We start from the raw sequence: 14,785 nt of genomic DNA, 5'->3' as shown, positions 1-14,785 counted from the left end.
TCATCCACGCCTTCCTGCTTGACGTGTATCATTGTTTTCTTGTCGCTAAAGCAGCGCGGCTTCTTACTTGTTCCAGTTACGAATGGCACGCGTTTATCGCTGCCATTCATGTTGGCACTGAAAAGGACAGTCAAACACTGCCTACTGTGTTTGCCACCATGGGACTTTTCATTTCGCAGAGCCAATGTTTTCTTTGGCAACAGCGGATAGAAAAATGCTGTCTCGTCGTATGCCCGGGACATGATCATGCAGCCAGTCGGCTGCTCCAATCTCGTTCGCTCCTGCCGACTCGCTGCTGGCCACCTTTCCAACAATGTTGTGCCTCTCCTTAAATCGTTGTAGCCACCCGCTGCTGGCCTTGAAGTTGCCACACCCAAGAATGCAAGCGAAGTTTAGGGCCTTCTGTTGTAGAATGGCCCCCCTCAACGGCATGTTTTTGCCACGCATATCCAAAAACCATGTGAAGAGGTCTTTTTCTACGTCAACGTAGTTTGACTCCTTTAATCTTTTCCGCTGCAGGCCCGAGCCACCCGCACTAACGGTAGTCATGCTGCTGCTGTTCTTAGGCTCCAGCCAGTAAAGCGAGCGAGGTCGCTTAACAACAAAGTGACTCGCTTTGGCAGCCTCCTCAGGCCTCAAGCACGCGTATTTCCGGTTTGCGCTTTCACATTCCGAGTCTCCGACTGTCCAGTGGAGTCATGGCGTGACGCGTCCTGAAACTTCCGTGCCGCGGGTTTTGTATGCGCACGACAGATGGCGCGGCAGTATGTTCCTATCATCATTTTGTTTCGCTCGCACATTCCCAGACTGCCGGCAAAATTAGCGCGTAAAAGGGCAAATACAAAATGCGTTTTGTCTTGACTGAATTTTAGCTCTCATCCGATTGTCAAGGCCTCTCCTGGCACATGCATGCAATGCACAGGGACTTCGTTACATCGGAAGTGCGGCACAAAATTACTTCTGTAGTAGAACTTTCTGACGGGCTAGTTGGTACATCTCTATTAAACAGCGTGCGCTAACAGGACGTACACAGGAAACTTGGAGACAGGAAACTTGGCGCTTCTTTCCTCTGTCTCCAAGTTTCCTGTGTACGTCCTGTTAGCGCACGCTGTTTAATAGAAAATTACTTCGTTAAATCGCGAAAAAAAAATACATGGTTTTTATTGAGGAAGTGATTGGGAAATGAAAAAAATGCGTTACATCGCGAATTTTGTTACATTGAGGTTCGTTACATTGAGGTTTCACTGTAGCCCAACACGACGCTCCTTCGGGCACCCGTCCGAATCAACCAATATGAGCCCTGCGGCGTCCGAATAAGTGAGCTTCCCACACCGAAGACTTCCATGGGTGTTTGGCGGAACTGCACTGACAGTCTGGATTATCTGAATTTCTAAATTAATGGGGGCCAAATCAATGAGTTTACAATGGGTAGCGAGGTGTTTGAAGTGGTAAGGTAATACGTGTTTGGTGGGCAGGTAGTGACTGCAGATCCAGGTCACGGCAGTGAAATAATTGTAAGAATAGAGTGAAGCGCACATGGCAGGTTCGCTCAGATCATGAATGGAAGGTTACCAATATCCCTCAAGAGAAAAGTGTGCAACAGCTGTATCTTGCCGGTACTCAGCTACGGGGCAGAAACGTGGAGGCTAACGAAAAGGGTTCAGCTTAAGTAAGGACAATGCAGCGAGTTATGGAAAAAAAAATGATAGGTGTAACGTTAAGAGACCGGAAGCGGGCAGAGTGGGTGAGGGAGCAAACGCGGGTTAATGACATCCTAGTCGAAATCAAGAGGAAGAAATGGGCTTGGGCAGGGCATGTACTGTGAAGGCAAGATGGCCGCTGGTCCTTGCGCTATAATACATGAAACCCGCTATGTTCCTTGTCAGAAAGGTGTACCGTATAAACGCATGTAAGGGCCGCACTTTTTTTTCCAGATTTGAGGGTCAATTTTTAGGGTGCGGCCCGTACATGCGATATGCGAATTTTTTAAAAGTAAAAACACTCCAATCAGGGATTGGGTGGCATTTTCAGTCGTCACTCGCGGAGTATTTCGTCTCCGAGCTGGTGCTGTGCTCTGGTGCATGCTGATCCCACCAGAAGTTGTGCAGCATATCCAATGTCAGCATGTATCCATTGTTCCGCGCTTCCATCACATAGCAGAGCAGCTCTTCTTCCTGTTCAGGAAACTTGCACGGCTTGCCTCAGAAAGCGCTCTTTTTGCAGCTTGTGTTCTTCATGCATCCTTTCGGTTGCACCATCGTTGGACGCACTCCTCGGCCACGTTGAATTTCCTGTTCGCCGCATGCTGTGGCAGCCACAAAAATGCACAAAAAGCTGGAGCTGGTGATACTGATATTGATAGCATGAGCTGGCAGTGAAGGAAAAAGTTGACGATGATGATGATGAGCCACGGCCTCGGGTGCCATCCGTAAGCGGCACCTGGAAGCTACTATGCGTGTGTGTGGCCTCCGCGGTCAAGCGCACAGTTGCTCACAGCTGGAGCTTATTGCAGAGGCCATGGCGCGTGCCTTTTACAGGCTATTCCCATGTGGGTCATGGAAAGTCTGGGTGTGGCCTTTACATGTATACTTTTTAAAATTTTAAAAATATTTTAAATCTCTTCACTGATGCATGCCACCAAGCGGGGCTACAGTGCGTGCGCACCACTGTTAGTGTGGCCGCTGAAACCTGGCAAATACAGATCTGGGCTCCACGCTTCTGCCTGCTCGCGTCTGTTGCTGCGACTTTGCGCAGACCGGTTCCGGCATACACACGGGAACTGAGGCACGCGATGCGGAGTCGAGGCTTTGGTTAGGCGCGTGCCGCGTTGTGCGATCCCGGGATACAGAAACATTATTTGCTCGGGACGAATACTTTGAGATTTCAAATACCAAACATTCGGTTCAAATCGAATATCGAATACATTACTATTCGACCGAATATTCGAAATTATCGAATATTCGCACAGGTCTGCTAAAAACATAAAAACAAAAGCTGCCTGGGAGACCGTTCTGCGAAGCTCGGACCCAAGAGCCCAAGAAATCGTTCGACTGGCCAAAGATGCCTTCGGGGGTCCAAGAATTATACCAGCCTTCGGAGACTGACCTCCAAAGTGCAGGATAGTTCTTCTTTTTGTAGGCTGAGTGTCTGCCTTTGTGTGTTCTGCAGGGTGTCCGAGGAGGACAACTACCAGTGGCGTGCCCAGAGGCTGACCTTCCGCCCCGGGACGGTGCACCGGGAATTCCTCGGAGTTCCCTCAGGAGCCACCTGGGCCTGTGAGTGCCGCTCACCCTCCACTGCATGGGGCTCTACTTGTAAAAAAAGGTGGTTGTTTTCCCGGACAAGTACTGAGCAGCGTGAGAGAAAACTTGGTTTTTCCACAAACTGCCAGAGCATGCAGTATGGCCTGCTGCTTAGTCAGCCATGCCCCACGCGCATGCTGTAATGCCTTCCTGTGGGAAGTACATTGAACCGAAATGACTTGACGAGAGCGTTCCTGAAAGGTTATTCACTTGAGATGAATACTGTGAGATCTCAATGATTGGACATTGAAATGGAATCGAACATGTCCACTGAGTACTAGAAACTATCGAATATTCGCACAAGCCCACACTAAATATGATAAATCATAGTAGTTGTTCGCTGTCACAGTGTATTGACTGATTGATTGATTGTCAGCGTACATACAACTGGGAGCGAATTGGTCTGCCACTAGTTTTGTGTGCACTGGATGGTGCAGGCGTGCAACTGCGTTCGTTGGACCCCCAGCAGGCGGCTCACCTGGTGGTGCATGCCCTGCAGCTGCAGCCCCTGCGCTCGTGCGAGACGTCTGAGTTCCAGAAGACGTGTGTGCTGTCCCCACTGGGGGAGGTGTCGCACGCCTTTGCAGTGGTGGTGAGTGCTGCTGCTGCTGCTGCTGCCAGGCCTCCCCTCCCAACCTCCCCCTCCTCCTTTCCCACAGGGTGGCCTGACACTGGAGCTGTGCCTGGCCAAGTGGTGGACCAACCTGGGCGAGGTGGAGGTTGACTGCAGCCTCACCTTCTACGGACTGCAGCCAGACCCCAGCTGCCTTTCCATGGTGCGTGCCCTGAAAGTGGAAGGGTTGTTCTTGTGCACCTGTGCCAGGTGACTCCACTCATGGAGGCCCTTGAGCTGTGTGACAGCAAATTTTCAATTTCAGTTTCAATTTATCTTTCCGTGTACACATAGTGAGGGTCGAGGGAAGAAAGCCAGAAATTGTGGCTTGACATGCCCCTCGGCCCCTACATTGCAGGGCAGCAGCCAACATCCAAATTACAAACACAAGTAACTTCGCAAAAATGCAAACAATTGTTGCCAAGAACGGTTGGCGCATGATTAGAAAAAACAATAAGGAATGAAGTGGACACAAAAATGATAAACCAAAAAGGCAACAGAAAGAAAAATTATACTTCATAGAAAAACAGGTCTTTGGTTATTCGAATCAGGTCAACACTTTATGGAACGAAAGATAAGCAGTGAAACCATGGTGAAATCTAAAAAGTAGCACATACATCCTGTATATTATTGCGGCATGCTCGTGATACATCAACCTTTGCAGCATGAAACTTATTTAAAAGATGGGGCAACACATTTTGCTAGGCTATATGTACCACGTATTGTGCAGCATGTTGGAATATGCCACAGTTCGCTGTGTCTGCTAGGGTAAACTTGTACATTTAGCGAAAGGTGTGCTGTATCACCCAAGTACCGTATTTACACGATTGTAAGTCGACTCGAATGTAAGTCGACCCCCCCAAATCTCATGTCTGAAAAAAAAAAAAAGTTGACGCGAATGTAAGTCGACCCCCCTAATCGCATGTCCGAAAATAAAACACCGGTGGAGCGCTTCAAAAACGAAAATTTATTGCATAGATGGGCTATTCATCCTCACTTGAGTCATCTTCAGTGGTACTGCTGTCGTCGTCGTCGTCGTCGCCGCTGCGGTCCCACAGCACATCGTCCTCCATGGAAAGCCTGCACTTCCTAAATGACCGCACCACGACATCGCGTGGAACGGCCGCCCAAGTGGAAATCACCCACCCGCACACAGCCGCCAGGGAGGCTCTCTTCACGTGCCCCGTTGGCTTAAGTTCCCGCCCTTCTGCCGCCAGCCACTCGTTGTACTCTCGCCGGAGCAAGTCCTTGAATGGCTTGTTAATACCAACGTCTAACGGCTGCAGCTGCCCCGTCAGACCGCCGGGAATCACCAGCATATCTGTATCTTCTTTTCGGAGCTCTGCCTTCACTTTCGCGGTAAGGTGGCCACGAAATGAGTCCAGCACGAGGAGGTTCGGATTGCGATTTTTTAGGGATGCCCCTGGCCTCAAAAGCCACACCCGACGGTACCAATCAGTAAGTAAGTCGTCCGTCATAAAAGCCTTTTTCGTTCACTCGCACAATCACACCTTTCGGGAACATTTCCTTTGGCATAGTTTTTCTTTTGAAGACAATGTACGGTCGGAGCTTTGTGCCATCTGCCAAGCATGATAGCATAACAGTGAACCGAAGTTTCTCGTTTCCTGTCGTGAGAAGCTTAACCTCGCGAGCTCCGCTCACTCTCACTGTTGTGTTGCTCTTCATGTCGAAGTAGATGGGAGTCTGGTCCGCATTGCCGATTTGGCCGAGCAGGTATCGCCGCGAGTTGCGGAGCTTGAGGTAGTGCCTATGGAAGGCGAGAACTTTCTCCTCGTAAGCAGCAGGCAGCTTCTGGCATACACTAGTACGCCGACGAAGAGAGAAGCCAGCCCTCTTCATAAATTTCGAAGCCCAAGCCCTGCTGGCTTTGAAGTCTGTTCGCAGTATTCCAGCTTCTGCAGCAAAGACCCGGGCTTGTTGCGTGATCATTTCGCATGTCACTGGAAGGGACCGATCACGTATTTCGGTGACATACACTGCAAGTTTGACCTCCAGCTCCAGAAAGCGTCCCGACTTCGGCCCTCTGAAACCTCTTCGCTTGGAGTCTCAATCGAAAATTTTGTCTCGCTGCTTCCGCCACTCCCGCACCAACCGTTCAGAAACGTCGAACTTGCGGCCCGCCGCGCAGTTGTTGGTTTCTTCGGCGTAAATGATGGCCTCCCTCTTGAACGCTGCAATGAATGAGCGGCGAATGCTTTTCGAACCTGGAGAGCTCATGGCGAAGCGTGCGGCCGGCAGTCGAGTCAAAAGCACCAACTCCAAGCACCACCAAACAAAGAGTGATCGGTGTCGGGGCGTCGGCTCTTCCAGCAAACATCGGCATTCCCCAGAAGCGCCGCTGTTACGTATTGCGCAACCAACTGAAATAGCGGCTCTTCCATCAGCTAGCGACACTCCCGGGCGCTGGCGCAAACTCCGCGATTGGAACAGCGGGACAGCGGCCCTTCCCGCGAGTGAAATGAAATGAAACTGGTTTTGGGGGAAAGGAAGTGGCGCAGTATTTGTTTCAAATATCGGCGGAAATCCAGTTGTAAGGGAAGAGATAAAGGAGGGAGGGAAAGAAGAAAGGAAGAACGAGGTGCCGTAGTGAAGGGCTCCCGAATAATTTTGACCACTTGGGGATCTTTAACCTGCTGTACTGACATCGCACAGCACACAGGCGCCTTTGCGTTTCGCTTCCATCGAAACGCTGCCGCTGCGGTCGGGTTCTAACCCGGGTATCCTGTTCAGTAGCACTGAACCATCGCGGTGGGTAACGGTGTGCGCAGTAAAAATAAAAAATGAAAAATCCTGGCCAAAAAGCCCGCGGAATACCTGAATGCTACGCTTGGAGCCGTAGAGCAAACAAAAACTTCTAACATCGCAGTAGCGTCCCTGATAGATAGTTTTTCTTGCTTTTATTGGCAGTTCAAGGTTTCGTTTCGATTGTAAGTCGACCCCCCCACTTCGGAATTTTAAATTTCAAAAAAAGGGTCGACTTACAATCGTGTAAATACGGTAACCCACATTTTGTCTTAGGTCCTTCTTATATCTTTCAGCCAGCCTAACATTATACATTTCAGATACATTTACGGCATTGAACTGGCGGAATAAATTGCATGTGTTTATATCAGCACTGATGTATAGTATTGCACTTGGAGCCTTCCTCTGTAAAACATCAATCTTATTTTTATTGGTACCTGTAGTTGTTCCCCAAACTGAGTGCGCATAGTTTACTTGGGACATAAAGAGCGAATTATAAAAGAGAAGTTTAACTTTGCATGGAAGTAAGTGACGATGCCGGTTAATGATACCTGTGACACGAGAAAGCTTACTGATGACAGCGTTAACATGATTGTCCCAGCTTAGCTGGCCGTTGAAATGTACCCCTAATATCTTAATATTATCTACAACCTCTGTTGTTTCTAAACCTAGATTAAGATCGCATGGTAAAGTAATGTTTTTATTTTTTTGTCTGAATATAATAGCCTTAGTTTTAGTTACATTAATTTTCAACTGATTATTAGGGACCATTGATGGAGTGCACTTAGTGTCCTATTTGCCTCGTCTATCACATCTCCGTATACGCTTGATGAGAAGAACAGTGAGACGTCATCTGCATGCATAACACACTTCGCGTTCAGGCATTGATTAACGGTATCATTTATATATAAGTTAAAAAGAAGTGGTCCAAGGATACTTCCCTAAAGTACGCCACCAGTTACTTTTTTTTACTGAAGATCCACAGCTATTCATACTTACAAACTGAAAGCGGTGTGCAAGATAAGATGCATGAAGTGCATGAACACGACTCCTGAATCCATAGTCGAACAGTTTTGCTTGCTCTCTTCAACTGACCAGAGAAATCATAGAAGCCTACAAGATGAGAAAGAAATCAAGATTGTACGTCAGCAAACCAACCCTGCTCCTGCGTGACAGTGAGGCTGCCTATCTTGACCCAACATAGTGCACGTGCCTTGTGGTTTCAATGTTTGGTTGTTGCCTGTTCGCTTATATTTGCCTGTTTGCTGTGATTAAACTTTGCGCTGTAATTTTTCAAAAAGAACACTTGAGTAATATAAACCCTGGTCGATCAGACCTTTGCTACTACGCTTTGAAAATTAATATCCTGAGTTAGGAATACGAGATGCCCTACCTAATATTGCCCCAATACTTGATCCACTGCTGCCGGGGTGCAGCCTTTCCACTGTGTGTGAGTTCACGTTAACACACTTTCATAAAACACAAAAACACTACATGAATGCATAAAATAGGAATAAATACCTGGCTTTAAAATAAAAACAGCAATTCATGTCGCAAGTGCACTTTAACAAAGTCGGTAAAATTGGCAGTTTACTTTGTAATACCGGAATTTCACTACATTGAAATTCGTGTCCCAGCATGCAACGAATTTGTGAAAAACATGCTGCAGTTTTGGGTGAGACAGTGAGAGCCACGGCGGCCGCCGCGGTGGCTGAGTGGTTATGGCGCTCGACTGCTGGCCCGAAAGACGCGGGTTCGATCCCGGCCGCGGCGGTCAAATTTCGATGGAGGCGAAATTCTAGAGGCCCGTGTACTGTGTGATGTCAGTGCACGGTAAAGAACCCCAGGTGGTCGAAATTTTCGGAGTCCTTCACTACGGCGTCCCTCATAGCCTGAGTCGCTTTGGGACGTTAACCCCCCCCCCCCGCCAAAAAAAAGAAAAGTGAGAGCCACGGGTTGACCTGGCAGGCTGCTAAGGCTCCACAGACGCTCGTGCCAGCCTCACCCATACTGCTTAGATGGTGCAACCGTCGGTGCTCTCACCATGATCGCCGTCTTATTTGCGCACTCCACTCAAGCACTCGCGTCCACAATACAATTTTTCTGCAGGTTTGTTTCCATCCAGCAGTGAAATTTTGTTGCATTGAAAATGCACCAAATTCTGCCTCATTATATTGAGGCTAAAAATGTTCAATGGACGTGAAGTTATGAAAACTGGAACACTTTGTTTCATCGAGGATTTTGTTACACTGACATTTAACTGTATGTGTTCGAGAGAAATGGGAAAAAATATCAAGTCTGGCGCATTGTGTATCAATTCTTACTGCTAATGATATGGCGTGTGTGGCTGTGGGCCGAGTAGTAGATCATATGTTATTGCACCATAATTTGTACAGATTCCGTGAGCCTACTTGCAGCACTGCAGTAAAAAAAATGGAGTTGAACCCTGATTCGGAAGCATCGTACGCACCATAGAGGATGTCACAACACCAGGACTATTGCAAGTATCTGAAAGAAATGAAATATAAGGTTTGAAGAAATCTCGTCTGGTCGTGTAGTATATTCATATGTGAAAAGAAAGGAATAATGCTGACCAAAAAGGTTGTTCTTAAAAGATGTCGACGACGTTTCGGCTTCGGTACGGAATCCTTGTTCACTGCGCTGAAAGCCCAAAGCACGAAGCTTAAGTGCGTTGCAGTAATCACCCTAGGCATCTTGCGTATGTAGGGGGGAGATTACAGTTGTTGCGATTTAGGGCCTTGTCTGTTGTCTGGATCATCAAGGACTCCAGATATCGGTGTGACAGCCAGTTCTTTTCTCTTCCGACAATCGATGCTTGTTCCCAGGCTATCCTGTGTGTCGTTGCTTCCACGTGTTCCGCAAGTGCGTTTGAAGCAATCTCCTTGTTTGTAACGTCGTTCTTGTGATGCCTCAAACTTCTCTCGAAGCTTCCACTCTCGCTAATGTAACAGTAGTAGCAGTCAGCACAGGGAATTGTGTAGACTACGACAGGAGATTTTTCTTTTTTGAGTTGGTCCTTTGCGGCCGCCAGCTCGTGCCTCAGCTTGCACGCTGGAGTGCGAGCAACATGCTCACCGTAAGTGTGCAGCACATGAGCCATAGACTCGCTCACGCTCATCACGTAAGAGATGGCAGCTCATGCTCTGCATGGGGGACCAACCGGTAGCGATGGGTGTGATGACTGTTGTAGAACGGAATCCACAAAATGCTTAGGGTAGCTGCACCCGCTGAGTTCTCGGCGCCCTTGGCGTAGGTCAGAAGCTCCATCAGGCTTTGAGCAAATATTTTTGGCACGTCTAGCAAGGGAGGTCATGACAGAACATTTGACATGCCAGATGAACAGAATTAAAATGTAGATATCGGCCTGTGTGCATTTTTTTTCAGTAAACCTTGAATGAAGCCGAAACGTTTTTATCATCTTTGAACAACAACCTTTTTGGTCGGCTTTATTCCTTTCTTTTGACATTACAAGTATTTGTGGCACATAGGGATAGATAGCAATGAGAGAGCTGACACATTTGCTGCGCAAGGCCACATTTGTGAAATGAAGAAAGTGAACACAACCCATAAAGTCTGTGTGAAGTTTGTACACAGTAAATGTAAGAATAAATGGCAGGAGGTATGGTATAACAAAGTAACCAACAACCTACACTTGGTGAGAGTCATCTTGGGAGAATGGAACTTGTGCAAAGGACCAAGAGCATTTATCGAAGCAAGTTTCTGCCATCCTTGAATTGGATCCACACAGGTGCACACCTTGCACATACCATATTTACACCACTGTAAGTCGACTCGAATGTAAGTCGACCCTCCCACATCACATTTCTGAAAAAAACAAACAAACAAACTTGGAGGTCGTTCGCGCTTGGCCTTTAATAATCGAACGCGATAGCACTATCCTGCAGCCTCCACTTATTACCAGCCGCTGTTAGCTGCTGCGCATGGCCGCACCATTGGGCACATACCAAAACGAAAATGTATTTGTCACTGGACTACTCGTCCACACTTGTGTCATCGTCCTCACTAGCGCTGCCATCGTGATCACTGCTGTGGTCCCACTGCACGTCGTTCTAACATCATTGTTCAGCGAAATCTGGCACTTTGCAAACAGCCACATCATGACATCGCGTGGAACAGCTGAAAATTTTGTCTCGCTGCAGCTGCCACACCTGTATCACCCGTTGCGAACGTCGAACTTGCGGCCCGGCGCGCAGTTGTTAAAGAATGACAGCCATCTTGAATGTAGCTGTGAACGAGCGATGGTCGCTCACCGGGCCTGGAGCACAAATGGCGAAGCACTACATTAAATACTTGTGAAATGCAGCCGGCAGTTGTCAAATGCATCAGAGCCAAAGAGAAACTACATGTGAGCGGCGTCGGCTCCTCCGTCGGCTACCGACACTCCCAGTGCCGCTGCAGTTCCGAGTGGCCGTGGCGCCGCGACTGGAACCGCGGCTTTTCCATCAACTATCAATGCTCCCTTGAGCGCTGAGTGCACGGCTGAAAATAAACAAAAAAAACTTGGAAGACGGCTATTAAGAGTGGAACACGAATGTTATCGGGCTGCCGCCGTTTATCAGCAGACACACTCATTGGCCACGTGTGGGGAGTGTAGGGTACCAGTTTGCTGCTTATCGACAGCTGCCATTGGCCGCCTTGCTCGGGATGGAGATGCCGGTTCTGCGCATTGACATAGCAGCTGCTCAAGGCCAGCACCAAGAGTGATGCTGTGGAGCCGCGCAGCAAAAATGCAACCACGCTTTATAGCATGCCTGATATCTCGTTTGTCTCGCCTTTGTTTACAATGCGATGCTTTGGTTTCGTGTTTAAGTCGACCCCCGCACTTCCGATTTTCAAAATTTGTTAAAATTTGACTTACAATCATGTAAATACGGTAACTTGTTGCTGATTCACCCTTTGGATTGTTACCTTGTGCTTGCAGCGTGCTTCAGATGGAGTGTACCGCTTTGATGTCACCTCGCGCCTGCGGCCAGAGGAAGTGGCGCCCATGGCCAGCCTCAAGCAGCACGTCATCGTCCTCCGGTGGGGCCATGTCCTCCTCTTCTCCCACCCACTGCTTTGAAACTTGGCTGGCTTCACTGCTTGGTGTTGCCCGTTCCCTCAGGCACACTCCGCAGTCTCCCTGTCATGGGGCTGCCAATCTGCAGCTTGAATTGGCCTTCTGAATGCCCAGTATTGTGAATTCCCAGATTGGAGCAGTACCAGCACATTTGTTAAATTGCTTTTTCCAGTTTGATTTTAACATGGATTTTTTTCTAGAAAAAATTTCCTCATAATGACGTGCACATTCGGATTGAGTACGAAAATGCAACTTTGCCAGCCTGTTGTCACGACAAAAGGGCGTCTTTCCTGCGCATGGATGTGTGGAACCTGTTGGAAACATTGGCTCCACTTCCAAGGGCATGGCCTAGCGGCAGCCCAAGGCGCAGCAACTTGAGAGGCATTTCATGAGGCCAAGGAGGAAGACTGAAGACCGCGTCACGGAAGAGCTCGCATACACTGCAGTTCTCGCATCAAGCCACTTATATATAGCACATGTGCAAAGAAATCAGTCGGTGCTTCCGCTGTCCTCTTCCCTTGCACTCTCACTCTGTTAATTTGAAATCCCAGTAACTCGAACTTGCAGCCTGCACCAAACCGGTTAATGCAAAAAGCTGGGGTTCTGGTGCTTGATAGGCAAAGTGCTCCAGCCCCAGTGCACAGACTGTTGAAACATGTCCCTGCAGACATGGTGCACTGCAGTGTTGAGGCTATGGCGCCACTGTGTGTCCTGCTGCGACAGGCTGACTGCACCGTTTGTTTCTCTCTGTCGTGGTGCCAGAGTTATCAGCATATCTGATTATGTACTTTTAAGTAATCGCAAAATTCGTCCCATAAAGATAGTGCGTTCCCACAAATAATTTTTTTGCCTACGGCCCATTCTATTTAGCTTTGCATGGTTAATGTCAAGACCCGGCTGATTTGAATATCTTTTTTGGTTCCAGTGACTTTGAATTAATGAGTGTTTACTGTATTGAAGAGTAAAAATTGATGGTTTTGTCTCCTGTTTCATGGCATTGTGCTCCTGCTGAAAGACCTATGGAAATTGCTTAGAAAAGTGCTTGTGGCCAGTCCCAGTATTGGCACAGTTTGTTGTGATAGTAAGTTTGGAGAACCAAGTTCTTGATACTGATTTGTCTCAAGAAATGATAGGTGAAGAGAAAGATGCATCTTAGCAGACACAGCCAGCCATTGCCCAATGGTGATGGAGACTTGTTGTGCAGGCCCACGGACTCCAAGGTGCAGCCACTGGGTGCTCGCGACGTGTTCCCGGACGGCCGGGTCATCTACGAGATTCAGCTCACCTACAGCTTTTCCCTCGTGAGCTCGCTGACCAGTGTGAATAATCTGCTGGTGTCGGGAGGAGTAATCTATTTGTGCTCCAGTGGGCAAAAAAACATGCTGGGCTTTAACATCCTGGTTGCATGTGCAGCGGCTTGGAGCCAACTACGAGGCATGCTATGATGCAAGGTCGAGTCTACTGGAGGGGCTGCAAAAAGTAGGCTTAGCGCCCTTAGCCATGCATGCCAGCAAAACTGGTTTGAAAGCATCGAGAATACGTCTGAGAGGGGAACAACGTAAAACCTTGATAATTTGGACTCTGATCTGGGCAGCTGTATTGGGAGGATAAACGGCAATGGCACCTTGGAGGGATGCTTGATATCCCGGCAAAAAAGTCAGTCTATGATATGCAGGGGAGAAGACTGCATGAAACGCTGGCTTGCGTCTTTTCTTCAAGTGGTGCGCCATAGTTAAGTTGCCAGCACCTCTTATTGCTGTGGTGTGTAATCTGACCTTCAGAAAAAGAGCCACCTGAAATTGGGGGATCGGCCTAAGGCACTTAGTTGAGCGGCAAGCAGTACATCCCCTGTGTTGGTGCCTGTTCCCGGCAGCACCTGACAAAAGATTCTGTTAATTCTTATGCAGATCAGTTCCGTTAAAGAAAATTCGAATTGCGCGTCATTTACCTGGCTTGTCCGCCCTGGCGGTTGCTTCCTCGGACGAGTGGCAGGTGGAGCGATAGCAGACTGATAATTTCTGGCTCGTGGCAGCTTGTATCACACCGGAATCCGAAACAACAAGACCATGCCGCTAATGGACCGCACATGAAAACAGGGTGGAGCGTTGCTTTTTCGCATTTGATCGTTTATTGCTTTTCCATCTCACGGGTTATTTATTTATTTTTTGGCCAGCAAGGCCTATGAATTGTGGGGCTCACTTTTAAGCATATCATGTACTAACTAGACCCAACCAATGTTTTATTGAAGTTCCTTGCAGCGATATGCGGTAATCGCACAGGTTCAATAAAGATTGTGCGTTCCGATAACGATGTTTTGCGTGGGTTCTATTTTTTTTTGTTTTCTGTGAATTTGAAACGCCGGTCAATTCAGATATTTTTCGTGATTCGAGTGACTTGGAATTAATGAGGTTTTACTATTCTTTAGCCGAATTTGCAAAGTCATTTGCAGTCTATCAACTTGTCCAAAAATTAAGCCTGTCGTTCTCACCTAAGCCAGTTTTGTTGCTTGTTAATGTCGCCTACACACCTCCCTTTTTATTCTCGACCTTTCTTTATTAGTACGACCTCGCCTGTTTCACTGCGCTTGTAAAAGCACACCTGTTTCCAGGTCGTGTTATTAAATATGGAAGTTGTGCCTTGTCTTGTGTGTCGTGCTTGTTCTCTCTTTGTCCCTTAAGTGCACCAGTTATTTTTGTTAGTCTTGCCGATTTGGCTGGCAGGCAGAGCCTGCAGGGCTGAAAGTGGAGCCATCTGTGGGGAGTCTCCTGAATGGGGCCCCTTTGTGCAGAGCAAGGCAACAGAGGTGACCCCCAGCTGCGGCCTGCTGTCGGAGCTGCTGTATGAGTCAGAGTACGAGTCTCAGCTGTGGATGATCTTCGACACCAACAAGCAGCTGCTGGCTTCAGGAGATGCTTTCCCCACCCGGGTGCGGCTCTTTTCAGTGCCTGATGGTGCCCCCCCCCCCCCCCCGTGGCAGCTTAAGCAGCGGCTACTCTCTGGGTGCAG

At 48.2% G+C, this 14,785-nt stretch overlaps 1 protein-coding gene across 2 annotated transcripts in view; it reads left to right on the top strand.

The window, feature by feature from the left end:
- The window catches only part of TppII (Tripeptidyl-peptidase II), a 148,477-nt gene that overhangs the window by 83,547 nt on the left and 50,145 nt on the right, over positions 1-14,785 (top strand). For both annotated transcript variants that reach the window (XM_077657037.1, XM_077657036.1), the window contains exons 16-21: positions 3,169-3,275; positions 3,740-3,894; positions 3,962-4,078; positions 11,642-11,742; positions 12,984-13,080; positions 14,568-14,705. In XM_077657037.1, the coding sequence (XP_077513163.1) occupies positions 3,169-3,275; positions 3,740-3,894; positions 3,962-4,078; positions 11,642-11,742; positions 12,984-13,080; positions 14,568-14,705 (715 nt within the window). The remainder of the gene's footprint in view (positions 1-3,168; positions 3,276-3,739; positions 3,895-3,961; positions 4,079-11,641; positions 11,743-12,983; positions 13,081-14,567; positions 14,706-14,785) is intronic.

Source organism: Amblyomma americanum, chromosome 3 (assembly GCF_052857255.1).
Source record: "Amblyomma americanum isolate KBUSLIRL-KWMA chromosome 3, ASM5285725v1, whole genome shotgun sequence".
NCBI lineage: Eukaryota > Metazoa > Arthropoda > Arachnida > Ixodida > Ixodidae > Amblyomma > Amblyomma americanum.
This window is presented reverse-complemented; position numbering and strand designations above follow the sequence as displayed.